This window comes from Tamandua tetradactyla, chromosome 20 (genome assembly GCF_023851605.1).
Source record: "Tamandua tetradactyla isolate mTamTet1 chromosome 20, mTamTet1.pri, whole genome shotgun sequence".
Taxonomy (NCBI): Eukaryota; Metazoa; Chordata; class Mammalia; order Pilosa; family Myrmecophagidae; genus Tamandua; species Tamandua tetradactyla.
The window spans coordinates 18,813,167-18,832,504 of NC_135346.1; the positions used below are offsets into that span (position 1 = coordinate 18,813,167).

At 38.3% G+C, this 19,338-nt stretch overlaps 1 protein-coding gene and 1 long non-coding RNA gene across 8 annotated transcripts in view; one reads left to right on the forward strand and one right to left on the reverse strand.

The window, feature by feature from the left end:
• SIL1 (SIL1 nucleotide exchange factor) overlaps positions 1-19,338 on the reverse strand; it is a 397,180-nt gene that overhangs the window by 138,857 nt on the left and 238,985 nt on the right. For all 7 annotated transcript variants that reach the window (XM_077138607.1, XM_077138608.1, XM_077138602.1 and 4 more), the window contains one exon: positions 14,540-14,639. In XM_077138607.1, the coding sequence (XP_076994722.1) occupies positions 14,540-14,639 (100 nt within the window). The remainder of the gene's footprint in view (positions 1-14,539; positions 14,640-19,338) is intronic.
• Positions 1-19,338, forward strand: part of LOC143665031 (uncharacterized) — an 82,955-nt gene that overhangs the window by 53,303 nt on the left and 10,314 nt on the right. The window lies entirely within an intron of this gene.

The window sequence follows — 19,338 nt, forward strand, 5'->3', positions numbered from 1 at the left end:
AAGGAGGTAATGAGAGGATACTGAATACTTTATGCTACTAAACTAGACAATGTAGATGAAATGGACAACTTCAGAGAAAGGCATGAACAACCAACATTGACTCAAGAAGAAATAGACGACCTCAACAAACCAATCACAAGTAAAGAAACTGAATTGTCATTAAGAAGCTCCCAAAAAAGAAAAGTCCAGGACCAGATAGCTTCACATGTGAATTCTACCAAACATTCAAGAAAGAATTAGTACCAGTTCTGCCAAAACTCTTCAAAAAAACGGAAGAGGAGGGAAGGCTACCTAACTCATTCTATGAAAAAAACATCACCCTCATACCAAAGCCAGACAAAGATATTACAAGAAAATAAAATTACAGACCAATCTCTCTAATGAATATAGATGCAAAATCCTCAACAAAATTCTTGCAAATCAAATCCAGCAGCACAGTAGGATTCATCCTAGGTATGCAAGGATGGTTCAACATAAGAAAATCAGTTAATGTAATACACCATATCAACAAATCAAAGCAGAAAAAACACATGATCATCTCAATTGATGCAGAAAAGGCATTTGACAAAATTCAACATCCTTTCTTGTTGAAAACACTTCAAAGGATAGAAATAAAAGGGAATTTCCTCAACATGATAAAGGGAATGTATGAAAAACCCACGGCTAACATCATCCTCAATGGGGGAAAAATAAAAACTTTCTTCCTAAGATCAGGAACAAGACAAGGATGTCCACTATCACCACTGTTATTCAATACTGTGTTCGAAGTTCTAGCCAGAACAATTAGACAAGACAAAGAAATACAAGGCAGAGAATCAAAACTCTCACTGTTTGCAGATGATAAGATACTATATGTTGAAAACCCTGAAAAATTCACGGCAAAACTACTAGAGCTAATAAATGAGTAGAGCAAAGGAGCAGGTTACAAGATCAACACTCAAAAATCTCTAGTGTTTCTATACACTAGCAATGACAATCTGAGGGGGAAATCAAGAAAAAAAAATCCATTTACAATTGCAACTAAACGTATAAAATATTTAGGAATAAATTTAACTAAGGATGCTAAAGACCTATACAAAGAAAACTACAAGAAATTGCTAAAAGAAATCACAGAAGACCTAAATAAATGGAAGGGCATACCATGTTCATGGATTGGAAGACTAAATATAGTTAAGATGTCAATTCTACCTAAATTAATTTATAGATTCAATGCAATACCAATTAAAATCCTAAAAACTTACTTTGCAGAAATAGAAAAACCAATAACCAAATTCATCTGGAAGGACAGTTTGCTCTGAATAGCTAAATATATCCTGAGAAAGAAAAATGAAGTCAGAGGTCTCGCACTACCTGACTTTAAGACATATTATGAAGCTACAGTGGTCAAAACAACATGGTACTGGCATAAAGATAGATATACTGACCAATGGAATCAAATAGAGTGTTCATATATAGACCCTCTCATCCACGGATAGTTGATCTTTGATAAGGCAGTCAGGCCAACTCACCTGGGACAGAACAGTCTCTTCCATATATGGTGCCTAGAGAGCTGGATAGCCACATGCAAAAGAATGAAAGAGGATCCATATCTCACACCCTATACAAAAACTAACTCAAAATAGATCAAAGACCTAAACATTAGATCTAAGACCATAAAACTTTTAGAAGAAAATGGAGGTAAATATCTTATAAATCTTATAATAGGAGGCAGTTTCCTAGATCTTACCCCTATAGCACCAGCATTGAAGAAAGAATGAAATGGGAACTCCTCAAAATTAAACACTTTTGTACATCAAAGAACTTTGTCAAGAAAGTAAAAGGACAGCCTACACAATGGGAGACAATATTTGGAAAGGATATATCAGATAAAGGTCTAGGTATCCAGAATATATGAAGAGACTCTTCAACTCAACAACAAAAAGACGAACAACCAAATTACAAAATGGGAAAAAGACTTGAACAAACACTTCTCAGAAGAGGAAATACAAATGGCCTAAAGGCACATGAAAAGATGCTCAACTTCCCTGGCTATTAGGGAAATGCAAATCAAAACCACAATAGATATCATCTCACACCCACCAGAATGGCCATTATCAATAAAACAGAAAATGACAAGTACTAGAGAGGATGTGGAGAAAGAGGCACACTTATCCACTGTTGGTGGGAATGTAAAATGATATAACCACTGTGGAAGGTAGTTTGGCAGGTCCTCAGGAAGCTAAGTATAGATCTACTGTCACATGATTCAGCTATACCATAGCTAGGTATCTACTCAGAGGACATGAGGGCAAGGACACAAACTGACATTTGCACACCAGTGTTTATAGCAGCATTATTTACAATTGCCAAGAGATGGAAACAGCCCAAATACCCATCAAGAGATGAGTAGCTAAACAAGCTGTGGTATATACATAGGATGGAGTATCATGCAGCTGTAAGACAGAATAAAGTGATGAAGTATGTAACAACATGGATGGACCTTTAGGACATTATGCTCAGCAAGATTAGCCAGAAACAAAAGGACAAATACTGTATGGTCTCATTGATATGAACTGACATTAGTGAATGAACTTGGAGAATTTCAGTTAAGAACAGACTATCAGGAGATAGAAACGGGGTAGATTTTGGGTAATTGGAGCTGACGGGATATAGATTGTGCAACACGACTGATAGTAAAAATTCAGAAATGGATGGCACAGTACTATCTAACTGTAATACAATAATGTTAGTACACTGAATGAAACTGAATGTGAGATTGATAGAGGGAGGAGGGCGGGGGACACAGACAATAACGACTGCGATGGTATAATCTAGGAATGCCCAGAGAGTACAAGGATAGTGAGTAAATGTACAAATTAAAAAATGTTTTTGCATGAAGAAGAACAAAGGAATGTCAATATTGCAGGGTGTTGAAAATAGATGGCCATTCATATTTTAAAACTTCAACTTCTGTGTGAGACTATAGCAAAAAATGTTTATTTGGTACAAAAATTTTAAAAGAAAAAGAAATACATATATGCAGGGAGAAATAGAAAAAATTGAACATGAACGGAGTTATAGATAAAAGGGCTGACCATGAAAATGCTGGCACAATTGCCATTTGATATATTCTAGATATGCAGGCAAAAGAATTTAGTGGAGGCAGATTTATCAATATAAAGTAGGAAGGTAATGAAAAGGATGAAGTGAAACCAGTAAAAATCTTCACTTTAAAAGAAATCTCAGCATATGTTCATTCCATATCCTAAAGCACATGATAAGAAGGTACACGCTGTTCAGACCTCTCAGTAATTTTTTACAAAAAATAAACACTTTAATTCTCAAGACTTTTAATGGTTTAAATTAGACCTAATAAATATTAGCATTACAATTTTTCATTTCCCTATACATTTGCAGCTGACATTAATGTTTTGATGAAAATTTTAAAGATCATGGAACAATTATATCTTTTCCCAGTGATTACTGTCTTTTTTTTTTGTTTTAGTCTTTTAAAAAAAAATTTTGTGCATCTAGTTTCTTGTTTATTTATTTATTTCCCTATTGATTAAGATTGCTTTGCACAGTTGAGCCTGCACAGTCATTTTTATAGTCCCACGTATCTTGTAAAGGGAACACTGCAGATATGTAATAGCAAATACTTTATCCCAGTTTTCAGTTTTTCTTGACATTTTCTTCACAGGTCATTCACAGAGAAAAGGTTTTAATTTTGATGAAATCCTATTAATAATTTTTTTTTATGGACTGTGCATTTGATGTGATATCTTACGAACTCTCTACCTAGCCCTAGTTCCTTACGTTTTCTTCTACAAGTTTTTTTTGTTTGTTTGTTTATATTTTACATTTCACTCCATGATCCTTTTATAAAAAATATTTTTATTGAGAAATATCCACACACGTACAGTCCAACTGTATTACAGAATCAATGGCTCAGAATACTATCACATAGTTGTGTATTCTTCACCATGATCATTTTTAGAACATTTGCATTACTCCAGAAAAAGAAAGAAAAAGAAAAAAAAAGAACTCAAATATCCGATATCCCCCCAGTGACCTACAGTATTTCAATCTACCCAGTTTTTACCCTTATCTCCTCCTATTATTTATTTTTTATCTTTTTTTTTTTTTACTTATCTGTCCATACTCTGGATAAAAGGAGCATCAGACATAAAGTTTTCACAATCACACAGTCACACTGCAAAAGCTATATAGTCGTACAGTCTTCTTCAAGAATCAGTGCCAGTGGAACCCAGTACAACAATTCCAGGTACTTCCCTCTAGCTACTCCAATATACCATCAACTCATATCTGTATAATGTAATGCATAAGAATAACCTCCAGAATAACCTCCCAACTCTGCTTGAAATCTCTCAGCCACTGAGACTTTTTTGGTCTCATTTCTCTCCTTCCCCCTTTTGGTCAAGAAGGCTTTCTCATTCCCATGATGTCAGGTCCCACATTGCCAGGGAAGTTTACACCCCTGGGAGTCACGTCCCATGTAGGCAGGAGGGTAGTGAGTTCACCTACCAAGCTGGCTTAGTGAGAAAGGCCACATCTGAGAAACAAAAGAGGTTCTCCAGGGGTGACCCTTAGGCATAATTTTCACTAGGCTTAGCCTCTCCTTTGCAGGAATACACTTCATTGGGGGGGGGGGGGGGCAAGCCCCAAGATTGAGGGCTCAGCCTATTGAATTGTTTGTCCCCACTTCCTGCAAGAATACTAGGAGCTCCCCATATGGGCAAGTTGAGAATTTCCTTCTTTCTCCCCAGTCCCCCAAGGGGACTTTGCAAATACCATTGTATTGTCTGCCCAAATTACTCTGGGATATACTGGGGCATTACTAACCTGTACATACCAACAGGATCTCATGCCCTATTCAAGATTCCATGTAATTATGGTGTTTAAGTAAACTGACCATACAAGTTAAATTAGATAATGTGCTACCCAAAATATAAATTTTGCACCAAATAAACATCTCTACCTTTGATCTCGCACAGAGGCTGAAGTTTGAAAATATGAGCCATATCATCCTTTATGCAGTATTCTGATTTACCTTACTCCTATCCAGATCAGCTTCATTCATATCTCTAGATGAAGTCAGATCACTTTTTCAGCTTTTTAAACAGTTGTTAAATGGAGTAATGCTGACTTTCATAGCTTCAGAGCTCTAATTTTGAGTTTCAGGTGTCACATAAATACCTGAAGTTTTTAGGAAAGACCAGGTAATATACAAATAGCTCAGAACCTCAGAATTTAGAAAAGCAGTTGCAAATCCTAAATATATGTGACTGCTATAAAAGCTTACAATCTAGGAACCTTTATAATAGGTCCCAACCTGATAGTCAGTTGTATGTAAACACCACAGCTCCGCCTTCCATTCCTTAGTCATTGTGCCCTTAGGCCACCTCCATCCATTGCGAATCACAAGCACTGCTGTCAGAAACACCAGTGTGCAAATGTCCATTTGTGTCCCCACTCTCAGTTTCTCCAGGTATATACCAAGCAATGGGGTTGCAGGATCATATGGCAACCCCACCCCTAGCCTCCTGTGAAACCACCACACTGCCCTCCAGAGGGGCTGCACCTCTCAGTTTTCCTACCAACAGTGAATAGGTACATCTCTTTCTCCATATTTTCTCTAGCACGTGTTTCTTTCTATTCATTTTAAAACAATTTTATTTGCACATCTTACAATCCATCCTAAGTAAACAGAATGACTTTGCCACCATAATCTACATGAAGACATTTTCTTTTCTTCTGCAAAGAATCCATTCCCCTATCCCATGCCTCCCACTTGTTGACATTTAGCTTTTCCCTTTTGAATTAGTTTTGAATAAGGAGTGAAGTTTAGATCAGGTTCATTTCCTTGTCTATAGGTTTAGCACTATTTGTTGATAAGACTCTTCATTAAATTATTTTTGAACCTATGTCAAAAATTAATTGGTTGTATTGATGTACATCTGTTCTAGTTTGCTAGCTACCGGAATGCAACACACCAGAGACGGATTGGCTTTTAATAAAAGGGGATTTATTTTGTTGGTTCTTCAGAGGAAAGGCAGCTAACTTTCCACTGAGGTTCTTTCTTACATGGAAGGCACAGGATGGTCTCTGCTGGTCTTCTCTCCAGGCCCCTGGGTTCCAACAACTTTCCCCGGGGTGATTTCTTTCTCCATCTCCAAGGGCCCGGGCTGAGCTGCAAGTGCTGAGATGAGGAATGCCAAGCTGCTAGGCTGTGCTACGTTGCGATCTCTCATTTAAGCACCAGCCAATTAAGTCAAACGTCACTCATTGCAGCAGACACACCTCCTAGCCGACTGCAGATGTAATTGGCAACAGATGAGGTTCACATACCGTTGGCTTATGTCCGCAGCAACAAGATTAGGTATGCTCACCTGGCCAAGTTGACAACTGAATCTAACTAACACAACATCTATTTCAGCTATTTCTATTCTGTTCCACTGATCTGTGTGTCTACTAGTACTATACAGTCTTGATTATTGTAGTTACAAAGTAAGTCTTAAGAGCAGTTTGAATGATTTTTCCCACTTTATTATACCTTTTCAAAAATATTCTAGTTGTCTTTTCATATAAATATTAAAATATGTTTATGATAGCTACAAAAATTTTGATGGGATTTTGATAGGAATTGCATTAAACCTATAGATCAATTTGGGAAGCACTGATTTTTACCATGGTGATTTCTTCTAGTTAAATTTTCCTTGACTTCTTTTATCCACATGTTGTCACTTTCAGCATACAGGTCCTGTACATATTATTAGATTTATTCCTAAGTATTTCACTATTTGAGAAGCAACTATAAATGGCGTTTTGTTTTTAATTTCAATTGCCATATGTCTGTTGCTAGGACACAGAGATACAACTGACATGTGTTGGTGTTGTACCATGTACTCTTGCTAAACTCACTTATGAATTATAGGAGTTTCTTGGCAGGTTCTTTGGGATTTCTACATAGATAATCATAGCATCTGAAAATAATGATAGATTTATTTCTTCCTTTCCAGTGTGCCTTTTATTTCCTTTTCTTGCTTACTGAATTGGATAAGATTATTTTAAAGACGAGAGATGAGAATGGACATCTGTGTCTTACTTCTGATCTTTGTCAAAATTTTTTCTCAACTGATATGATCATGTGATTCTTCAGTCTGCTGTTATGGTGGGTTACACTGACTGATTTTTGTACAGTGAACCAATCTTGGTTGCAGTGTATAATTCTTTTTTTTTTTTTTAATTCTTTTTATATGTTACTGGACTCAATATGCTAATTTTTGTTGGGGATTTTTGCACCTATGTTCATGAAGGATATTGAATATGGAGATTTCTTTTGGGAGAGATTTTTCACTACAAGTTAAATTTCTTTAGTAGTTATAGGACTATTCAGATTATCTACTTCATACTGGGTATGATTGGGTAGTGCAGGTTTTTAAAAGAACTGATCTATCTGTGTAAAAATGATCATAGTATTCTCTTTTTAACTTTCTAGTGTCTGCAGGATTTGTAATGCACAATTTTCCATTGTCTGACAATATTTTGATTCATCTTTTACTCCTTGAGGATATTTCCATTGGTTATAAAATTCTGAGTGTACACTTTAGTTCTTCAGCACTTAAAAGATGTTGTGCCACATACTTCTGGCCTCCACAGTTTCAGATGAGAAAATCACTGAAAGTCAATCTCATTGTTCCCATATAATGTGTTGTTTCTTTTTAGTTACTTTCAAGATTTTTTTCCTCTCTGTAGCATTCAGAAGTTAGATTCTGATGTGTTTTGGTGTTGATTTCTTTGGGTTTACCTTATTTGTTAGACTCAACTTCTTGAATCTGTACACCTTCACCAAATTCAGAAATTTTTGCCCATTATTTCTTTGAATATTTTTTCAGCCCCATATATTTTTTTAATCCTCTCCTCCTGGGATGCCAATGAAAAATGATATTTCCTTATAATTTCACAAGTCTCTGAGGCTCTGTTCATCTTTTTTTCAGTTTTCTCTCTGTTATTCAGGTCGTGCAATTTTTATTTACCTGTCTTCAAGTTCACTAATTCTCATCTCTGCCATCTTTATTATGCTATTAAGCCTATTGTGGTGGTTTGAAGCTGTGTCTACCCTAGAAAAACATATTCTTGGTTTTAATTCATTCCTGTGGTTGTGGACCCATTGTGGGTGGAAACTTTCTTTTAAATGCAATTTTATTGAGATATATTCACACAGCATAGAAACCATGCAAAGTATATATAAACACGAGTTCACAGTGATTTTTTTCATTCAGACAGTCTTTTAATCAGCTGTGTACAGCCAAAGAAAACTGTATACAAGAATTCCTTAACCACTTCAAATATAACATCAATGGAATATGTTAGGTGGGACCTTTTAATGAGGCTATTTCAATTAAGGTGTGACCCACCTCAATCTGAATGGGTCTCAATACTCTTACTGGAGAGTCCTTTATAAGAGAATGAGATTCAGACAGAGGGAGAGAGAGAAAGCCACAGGTAGTAAGAAGCTGAATTCAACAAAATCCAGAAAAGAAAGGAGACTAGAAGACCTTGCCATGTGCCTGTCCATGTAGTAGAGGAGCCAAGGATCACAAGTAGCCAGGCTTCAGAAAGAAAACATTGCTTTGATATACCTTAATTTGGTTATTTTCATGGCTTGAAACTGTACGCTAATAAATTCCCATTATTAAATCCAACCCATTTAATGGTATTTGCTTTGTGCAGCCTAGGAAACTTAAACACCTATCCAGTGAGTTTATTTTTCAATCCTATAATTTCTATTTGGTCATTTCTTACATCTTTTTCTTTGCTGAGGTTTTCATTTGTTTCAAGAGTGTTCATAATTGCTTGTTGAAGTATTTTATGATGGCTGCTTTAAAATCCTTGTTAGATAATTCTAATTTCTGAGTCATTTCAGTGTTTGCTCTGCTGCGTATCTTTTCTAATTGAAGTGGTTTTCTTGAGTTTTGGTATAATGAGTAATTTTCTATTATATCTTGGACATTTGGGATATTAAGTTTTGAGACTCTGGGGATATTAAGTTTTGAGACTCTGGGTCCTATTTAACCCTCTTTTTAAAATATACAGTCATTCTTTCTGGGGTTTAGCACACTGGTTCTGACGTACTTTTGTGGCCTATATATAACACCAATAACAATTTCGTTTTCAGAGACTTTGCAGTGCTATTATGGTCTGCTTCCTTTGTATGCTATTCAGAGGTCAATCTGAAAACCTAGGCACTATTCCACATTGTGGCTCAGTTGTTGGTTATTGTGTTAATTCTGGTCAGTTTCTTATGTGGGTCACTAGGGATTCTACCCAGGACTTCATATTCAACATCTGTTTCTCCATTTCCCTCCTCTTAAAAATCCTCCTCCCATTCTGTAGTAGGGAGGGGAAAGAGCATTGCTGGCACCGTGGGTAATGGGAGTGGAAATCTAGGCTCCTTTCTTAGACTCTACTAATACCACTTTGGTGGCAGAAGTGAAGCACTGCCTCACTGCCACTAGTATGGAGGTAGAAGTTCAGAATCCTCACTCACCCCTGCTGACATTATGCCAGTGAGGAGACAGAGTGTTGCCTCACACCACCTTGTTGCACTAGATAGGGGTAAGAGTACAGGCTTCCTATTCGTGTTCACTGACACCATCTCATCAGGGGAAAGCAAAACACTACCTTGGTGCTTTCAAGGCAGGGTATAAAATTTTAAGTTCCCTGCTTCACCTCTGCTCAAACCACCCCAGTGGGTAAGGCAGGCTGCTACCCACATATTGGGGGTGGAAGTTCAGGCTCCACCCTCAGTCTCTGCTGGCACCAGTGGGGGAAGCCTAAAGTAGGCTCTTACCACTAGGCAGGGGCTGGAAGTCTAGGCTCTCCCACTTGTAACCTGCAACCACTAGGCAAGAGGTGGAAATTGAGGCCTCCTACTTGTCCTTCACTGACACCACCTTGGGTGAGAAAGCAGAACACTGCCAAACACCACTAAGTTGCAAGTGGGAGATGGTACAAGTCCAGACTCACAACCTGGCTTCTGCTGACACTACCCTGATGGAAGAACAGGCTTTTTACCACAAGGAGAGAGATGGAAGTCCAGACTCCCCACTCAACTTCTACTGGCACCATGGGTAGAGGGGGTAGTCTCTGACTCCAGCAGGGGGTTTTATCAAAAAAGTTTTTGCGTGTTAGGTCATACTTTTCCTGGTCTTTTGTCTAGAAAGACCAAGCTTTTGTTAGTTTTATTTTTGTTTTTTATTGTACCTGTTGGCAAGCCAGTTTATAGGCTTCTCCACTGCCTAGTCTAGAAACACAGAGAGCAGAAAGAAAGCTCAGGAAACTAAGTGTCATATCATTCCTCAAGCCTCAAGGTTCCAAGCCAATCTGTCTTCTTCTTTCCACCTTTCAAGTATTCCTAGGTTTGCTTTTGGTATTACACCTAGGGAAAATTACATCCATAAGGAAAAATGAGTCTATTCCATCTTGTCCAGAATTAAAAGCTCAGGATGGCCATATTTTTAAAGGTTGGCTTCTTTTTTTTTTTCCCATGGGCAGGCACCAGGAATCAAACCCAAGTCTCTGGCATGGCAGGCAAGAATTCTGCCACTGAGCCACTGTCGCACTACCCCCTATTTTTAAATGGAGCAATCTGTAAGATAGGGGTGAACAACAGCTGACACAATAAAAGATAAAGCACCTAGCAATTTGTATGGCAACAGAGGATAAATGGATCAGACTCAACAATGAAATCCCAAATCCTTTGGGGGACACAAATCTTTGCCTAAGAAGCAAGGAGCTCTGGGGAGGTACTCAGGTGCCATTGGATTCAAGAGAATTGAAGCTCTTCCTCAAAAAGACAAATCCAAAAAGCCCCACAATTGATAGGATGTGGCCCAATATCTAACAGTATTGTCTTTATAAATAGCAAAAGCACCATCCTGTACTTGCAAGCCACTACACAGGCTGGGTTTAAATATTGATAACCAAAAAATATGATGGCGTCTGCAGCCAGGAGCTCCAGACATGTAAGAAACTACCACACTTGCTTCAAGTCCATGGATTTGCCATTCCCAGAGCTAATTCTGAAAGCAAACTGGCATTGAGCTGAGTCAGTCCGGATGAACTCCAAATGAAGATAGAAGTATCCCAAGACCCAGCACTCAATAAAGGAACAAACAATCTAAGCTCTATGAAAGAGGGTACAAAGCCATACCTCAGAATTAGGAAGCTAACTCAAGTCAGCTGGTGCTGGCATCTTGCATTTGCATACTGGTACTGAGATCTCTCCTTGCAAGGGGAGGGACTTATCTATCTACATAATCTATCTTTATTTATCTATCTATCCATCTATCTATCCTATATTTATTTTGGCCTAAACAATAAGAATTTAATGGCTTATTGTTTTGAGGTTAGGAAAACTACAAAATTGAGGCATCATCAAGGCAATATTTTCTCCCTGAAGACTGGCGTTCTGGGGATGCCTGTGAACAATCCTTGGTCCTTGGCTGGCAATGCACATGGTGACCTCTCCTGACTTTTTCTAGGTTTCTTTCTAGGTTCTTTCTTTTCTAGGTTCTGTTGACTTCCAGCTTCTAGCTACTTCCCTCCCTTCTCTTTCTGTGGTCTTCTCTAAGATCTCCAGTAATAGGATTAAGAACCATCTTGATTCAGGTGGGCCAATAGGGTTATTTTAATTGCAAAAAAAAAAAAAGCAACTGAAAGCTTTAAAATAATCTCGTGTTTTTTCACTTTTTTCTTATCTTTTCATAAATATTCATTCTTTTATATGCTTACTAAATAATGGGGGAAAATAAATAAAAATATCATTTCTAAACATTTCCAAACAATAGAAACACAGGGAGCCCAGAATAAAAATGAGGACCTTTAATCCCATATAGCTTAATGTAATGTCTGGATATATACCAGAATATATTAAACAGAAAATCAAAAATATTGGTAAAGCTCCTTGAGGGATGGGAGAAAAAATATGGAACTATTAAACTTTACCACCAGGGAAACCCCTGATACTGTGTCAAACATTAGGGACACCCAAATCAATAGGTCAAGTCCTTGAAATTGAGGCTTACTCTTGTGAAGCTTATGTATGTAGTGGAGAAACTTAACCTACTTATAGATGTGCCTAAAAGTCACCTCCAGAGGACCTCTTTTGTTGCTCTTATGTGGCCTCTCTCTCTCTAAGCCCAACTCTGCAAGTGAAATCATTGCCCTCTCCCCTACATGGGACATGACATCCAGGGGTGAAAGTCTCCCTGGCAATGTGGGAGATGACTCCCAGGGATGAGTTTGGCCCTGGCACTGTGGGATCAACAATACCATCCTGAAAAAAAAGGTGGAAAAGAAGTGTAACAAATGAGGTATCAGTGGCTGAGAGTTCAAATAGAATAGAGAGGCTACTCTGGAGGCTGCTCTTACACAAACATCAGTTAGACATTGCTATCTATCATAACTTGCCAAACCCCAACCAAAACGATTCCAGCCAATCCTAAAGAACACCTAGGGCAATACATAAGGTTCTACAAAGGTTCCATGCACTAGGGTAACTTTCCAGAAACCTACAACCTCCAGATGTGTCCCTGGACCAGATAAGTCCTGAAACCCAGAGAGAGGGGCCAGCCTTTCCAGGACAACAGCTAGTTCCATTTCCCAACACTTTATTACTGAAAGCCCTTCCAACATGAAAAAGGTAGAATAGGCATAGCCCAAATAGCCCTAAAGAGTGGGAGAAAGATCAAAGGTGACGGTGGAGTTATATGGAGAAGGTAGGGTTTAGCAAACAAGTACAACTGCTGAATCATGATATTGATATTTCCTTTACTCTCCAGTATCTTAGAGCAGCTAGAAGTAAAAGCCTAAAATTGTGGAACTGTAACCATCCAAACTCTGAAATATGTTCTACAACTAATTGTCATGTTATGTTTTGAAATTTATTGTTTTTTTGTATATACGTTATTTTCCTAAAAAAGAAAAAAAGTGATGATAAAAAAATATATATTCTGGCACCTTTCCTATAACTACTTGTTGAGGGGTCCTTTGGGAACTATTGCTTTTTTATTTCTTTGCTTTGTATATATGATATATTATGCAATAAAAAAGCTATTTTTCTTTTTTGGTTTACCAAACCCCTGGCCACAGGAATACCTATCTCTGCCCCAGGCACCTGGCATTTTGTGCTCTCCTCTTCTTCGTAAAGTAGGGGATTTGCTTTTCTTCAGCTGCCTCAGCTAATGCACCATTGGAAGAATGGAACTTCCAGCATCACCTTCCTTTATCCATTGCTATCTCCCTTCCCACACCACATATACTCTCCTTGCCAAAACGAATGAATTTGGCAAGATGAGTAAAGATATGGAGATAACGTTTGCTAATTAACACATCTCAATTAGGTCAACAGTAGCCCCCGTCCAAGAAAAAAAAAGGTTCATTTGTTTCAGAAATACTTAGCTCTGTAGGATCTGAAGGACCTAAGGCTTTCTCCCCCAACACACAAACTGTAAAGACTTGACACTGCCCCTCCAAGATAGTGCTAGAATTGTGGGGAAAGGGTAGAGAGGCAGACAAAGGCCAAGGGCACTATGAAGAGGAAAAGGGGAAGGAAGAACTCAGAGAAAGTTCTCCAAGGTGGCTATTGGAAAAGCCACCTTTCAAAGACTGACAGGACTCAATTGAAACATTAAGGAATTATTTGTGACATTTCTGCTCATTACATGAACTAATGATCCATCTAAGAGTAACATTTCTTTCTGGTATGGGTCTGTACCTACAAGCATGCCCAGATTATAAGAGCATAGCCGAGGGTTATATATTGCTGTGATGCTACAGCTTTTCCCTTTCAATTCCCTAGGCTTATAGAGAACTTTAAAGCTAGAACAAACCTCAGCCAACCTTTCGTCTCAGCCCCATGTTCTACATTTCAGTAACCAGAGGCCCAGAGAAAGAAATTAATTTGCTTCAGGTACAAAGAACTAGGATGAGAACCAAGGCCTCTTCATCCTGGCCAAGCAACTCTGTACTTTTGGAACAAGCAGTTCTGTTCTTATCTAATCTAAGATAAATAAGGAGATACGAGTTTTAATCTCTATTCTTCTCCTCATCTCTATAATAGAAAGTATGGGCATCTCTGCTCTGTATCTCAATTACAGCAAACATATAATGGAAAGTTGGATCCTACCTTAACTATGACAGAAATTCTCTCAGCATTTTTTTGTTTTTCACATGGGCAGGCACCGGGAACCGAACCTGGGTCTACCACATGGCAGGTGAGAACTCTGACACTGAGCCACCGTTGCCCAGAATTAGTTTTTTGATGCTGTGTTTTTTTTTTTACTAGCAGTTTTTAAAATAGTCTATAAAGGGCTTATTCGGTATTAACTGTTCTTTAAATTATCTTATATTAGTCTTGTTATTATTATTCTATGTTTACTGCAAAAGCTTCAGGAAAAAGTGATTACCTTATCTGCCAAAACACCACAACCATCCTACAGGTTTATATTAACTCTCTGAAAGGAACATCACACACCTGGTCTTCCTTTGAACTGTCCATCTCTGCTCCCTCCTTGAATTTTGCCAGCGCACTTTTGAGGTCCTGAGATGTGTAGGTGTTGCTCTTGATGTCCAGCCTGTCCAAAAAGAAGCTGAGAGTCAGGAAGGAGGCACTACTTTCCCCAAGGAAGAAAAGACCTCTAGTTTGCTGCCATCCCAAGACAAGTGTGCTGGTTTGAAAGTGTTGCATACCACTGAAAAGTCACATCAATTAATCCTGATTTAAAACTGTAGGGTGGAAACCTTTGATTAGATTGTTTCCATGGAGACTGACCCACTCAATTGTGGATGTGATCTTCTGATTTTATTACTTCCATGGAGATGTGACATACTCAACTGTGGGTATGGCCTTTTGATTAGATGGAGATGTATGCTGCCCATTCAAGGTGGGTCTTATTAGTTTACTAGACACCTTTAAAAGGGGGGTAGACATTTTGGAGAAAACACAGTTGCTTTGGAGCCAACAAAGATGCAGACATTTGGAGATGCCTGGCATGTTGACAGAGAGAGCAGATGCCTAGACATGGATGTTTGGAGATGCAGAGCCCAGAAGACATTGCCATGTGTCTTCCCATGAGATTCTAAGCAAGCGAGAACCCAGAGTTGTGTCCCAGAAAAGCTAAGTGAAGGCCCACAAATGCTGAGAGAGGAAACTACCAACATCAGAAAGCAACCGAAGCAGGAACAAGGATCAGCAGATCCCAGCCTCAAGCCTCCACATGTCATGTATATCAGCCTTTCTTGAGTTGAGGAATCTATCTCTGAATGCCTTAGTTTGGATATTTTTATGGCCTTAGAACTGCAAACTTTTAACTTAATAAATCCCTTTTTTAAAAGCTGTTTCATCTCTGGTATATTGCATTCTGGCAGCATTTAGCAAACCAAAACAAGGAACTAGGCCAGCCAGCTCTAACCCTGAGTGCACTCTCCTGTCTTAGCCTTTGATTAGACAGAAGTCCAAAAGGAAGACCTTAACTTGAAGCTGGGATGAGGGGAGGAGACACAGTTGAAGATGGGGTCATTTCATGAGAGAGGAAGAAAAGGCATGGGACAAACAGAAGCTCACACTGTCAGAGCCAGCTGCTCAGGCAGAAACAAGCTTGGAACGTCTATGCTATGCTGCTGCCTCAGCACAGACCAGGGCAGGACTTTCAGGAGGACAGTGGATACAGAAACAGGGAGTAACAAGCACCCTATTTAACTATTCTTCTAGGAAAGGGAACAACAGGGTCCTGAAGTTCCCCAGCATGGGCCTGATCTGGTTTGACAAGATAGCTTGTCTTCACAAAACTGCAATGGACTAAATTCGCACTTTAAGGCCAACCCCTGGACACAGAGCAAATACAGGAGGTTTGTGTTAACCTGCCATGGGAATGGGTTTGAGAAACTGAGGACTAGACTCAAGTTCAGTCACTTCTCACAGTCAACTTCCAAGGGGCGAATCGATAGGAAAGGAAGCAACATGGCTGTAATCTCAGACACGTGCCAAAGGCTAAAAAATGGTATCCCCACAAGACCTGTGGAACTGATCCAAGCCCCAGCTATTCATCTTGACAGGAGAGAAAGCAGCATTGGTGGCAAGGTTTTGCCACAAATACTCATTTCAGTTCGGTTATACAGATAAGAATGAAGGTGATACAAAGGAAAGTGCTGAGTATGTACTGTGTATGTTTGGTAGGACTTTTTACCTATGGGTGAGCTAAAAATAACCCAAGAGATTTTAGAGGTATAGAAGAGGATGCTGAGGCCTGCTCTTGAAGCAAGATGAACATAACAGATTCATAGTCCAAGACTCCAGCAGGCTTCAACACTCAAAAGTGACAAACTCTCCAGGCATTTCTCATTTAGTCATTAACTCATTGTAGAGACCCTTTAGAACCCTGGGGAAAACAGTGTCTTCTCTAAAACTGAGTCCTTCTAAATCTAATTATTAACAGAAAAATATTCACACTGATTACACACTTAGCCATATGTTGGGCTCTGTGTTAATCCTCTAAAAATAATATTTCATTAAAATCATCACCACAATCCTATAAGGCAAGAGAAGTCTTCCTCTCCCCAAAGAGCATCAACCACTGCAAGCTGCATAAAGACACCACTGCCTGGCCCCCACTCCTAACAGGGAGATAAGTAATCAGAGCCATACCCTAAATAGATTATCTTCTCCCACATCAAAAAAGAAGAAAAATCTCAAACCAAAGACCTCACCTCACCTCAAAACTGGAAAATTGGAAAAAAAGGATGAACTAAATCCAAAGTGTACAGAAGAAAGGAAATAACAAAGATTAGAGCAGAGAAAAACAAAATAGAGATTAAAAAAAAGTAATAACAAAAAACAAGATGGGCTGCAAGGGTAGTTCAGTGGTAGAATTCTCGACTGCCATGTCGGAGACCCGGGTTTCATTCCTGGTCCATGCACTTCCCCCCAAACAAACAAACAAACAAACAAACAAAACAAACAACAACAACAACAAAATACCCTGAGGGTGCAAGGGGAGTTCAGTGGTAGAATTCTTGCCTGCCATGCGGGAGACCCAGGTTTGCTAACTAGCCCACGTACTTCCCAAACAAAGAACCAACAAAAATAAATAAACAAAAAATTTAACAAACAGTGCTGCAATAACGGGATACTCACATGGAAAACGAATGAAATGTGACCCACCATACAGCACACACACACACACACACACACACACAAAAGACAGAACCAACAAAACCGAAAGTTGGGTCTTTGAAAAGATCAGTAAAACTGACAAACCCTTAGCTAGACTGACAAAGAAAAAATGAAAGAAGACATAAATAACTAAAATCGGACATGAAAGGGGGCATTACTACCAATCCCATTGAAATACAAAGGAAAATAAGAGGATAATATAATCAACTGTATGTCAACAAATTAGATAACTTAGATGAAATAAGCAAATTCATAGACATATACAACTTATATATACCAACTCAAGAAGATATAGAAGGTCTCAACAAACTAATAACTAGTAAAGAGATTGAATCAGAATTCCAAAACCTCCCATCAAAGAAAAGTCAGGACCAGATAAGTTAAGGCAATTTTACCAAATATTTCAAAAAGAATTAACACCTATCCTGCTCAAAGTTTTCAAAAAAAACTTAAAAGGAGGAAACACTCCCTGGATCATTCTATAAGGTAAACATCACCCTCACAGCAAAGCCAGATAAAGATATCACAAGAAAATAAAACTACAATATTCCTTATGAATACAGATTTAAGAATCCCCAACAAAATACAACCAAATCAAACCCAACAACACATCAAAAGATCATACACCATGATCAATTGGAATTTATTCTAAGTATGCAGGTGGCTAAACACAAGAAAATCAGTTAATGCAATATACCATATTAACAGCAGATAGGAGAAAAAAACAACATGATGATCAACCACACTGATCATTTCAATTAACATAGAAAAGACATTTGACAAAATCCAGCACCCTTCTTGATAAAAATACTTAGAACACTAAGAATAGGAGGAAATTGCCTCAACATGATAAAGGGCACATATGAAAAACCCACAGGAACATCATAATAAATAGTGGAAGCTTACCCTCTATGATTAGGATCAAGACAAGGATGCCCACTATAACCACTGTAATTCAACATTGTACTGAAAGATCTAATCAGAGAAATTAGAAAGAAAAAGAAATAAAGGGCATCCTAATTGGAAAGGAAAATGTAAAACGTTGCTTACTTGCAGATGACATGATCCTATATACAGAAAATCCAGAAAAAACACAAAAAGGCTCCTAGAGCTAATAAATGAATTCAGCAAAGGGTTGAAGTACAAGATCAACATGCAAAAAACCAGCAGTGTTTCTAAAAACTAGTAATGAATACAGAGAAGAAATCAATGGAAAAAATTCTATTTACAACAACCAAAGGATAGACATTCTAGGAATAAATCTACCAAGGAGGAAAAGGACTTGTACATGGAAAACCATAAAACACTGCTAAAAGAAATCAAAGAAGACCTAAATAAATGGAAGGATATCCTATGTTCATGGATTGGAAGAAAAATATCGTTATGATGTCAATTCTATCTAAAGCGATTTACAGATTTAAACAATCCCAATCAAATTCCAACAGCCTTCTTTGCAGAAATGGAAAAGTCAACCATCAGATTTACATGGAAGGGTAAAAGACCAAGAAGAGCCAAAACCATCTTGAAAAAGAACAAAGTTGTAGTGCTCATGCTTCTCGATCTTAAAGCTTATTACAAAGCCACAGTAATCAAAACTGCATGGTACTGGCACACAAACAGGCATGTAGACCAGTGGAACAGAAGTGAGAGCTCAGAAATCAATCCTCACATTTATGGTCAACTGATTTTTGACAATCTGGCAAAGACCACTCAACTGGGAAAGAACAATTCATCAACAAATGGTAGTAGGTAAACTGGATCTCCATTTACAAAAGAATGAAGGTGGATCCCTGACTCACACCTTATACAAAAGTCAACTCAAAATGGATCAAAACCCTATGAGCCTGGCCCTGGCATTGTAGGATTAAGAAAGCCTTCTTGACCAAAAGGGGGAAAAGAAATGAAACAAAATAAAGTTTCAGTAACTAAGAGACTTCAAATAGAGTCAGGAGATCATTCTGGAGGCTATTCTGATGCATTATTGTCATGGTCAGCTTCATGTGTCAACTTGGCCAAGTGGTGGTACCTGTTTGTGTGGTTTGGCAAGTGCTGGCCTGTCTGTTGCAATGAGGACATTTCATAGAATTAGATCATGATCATGT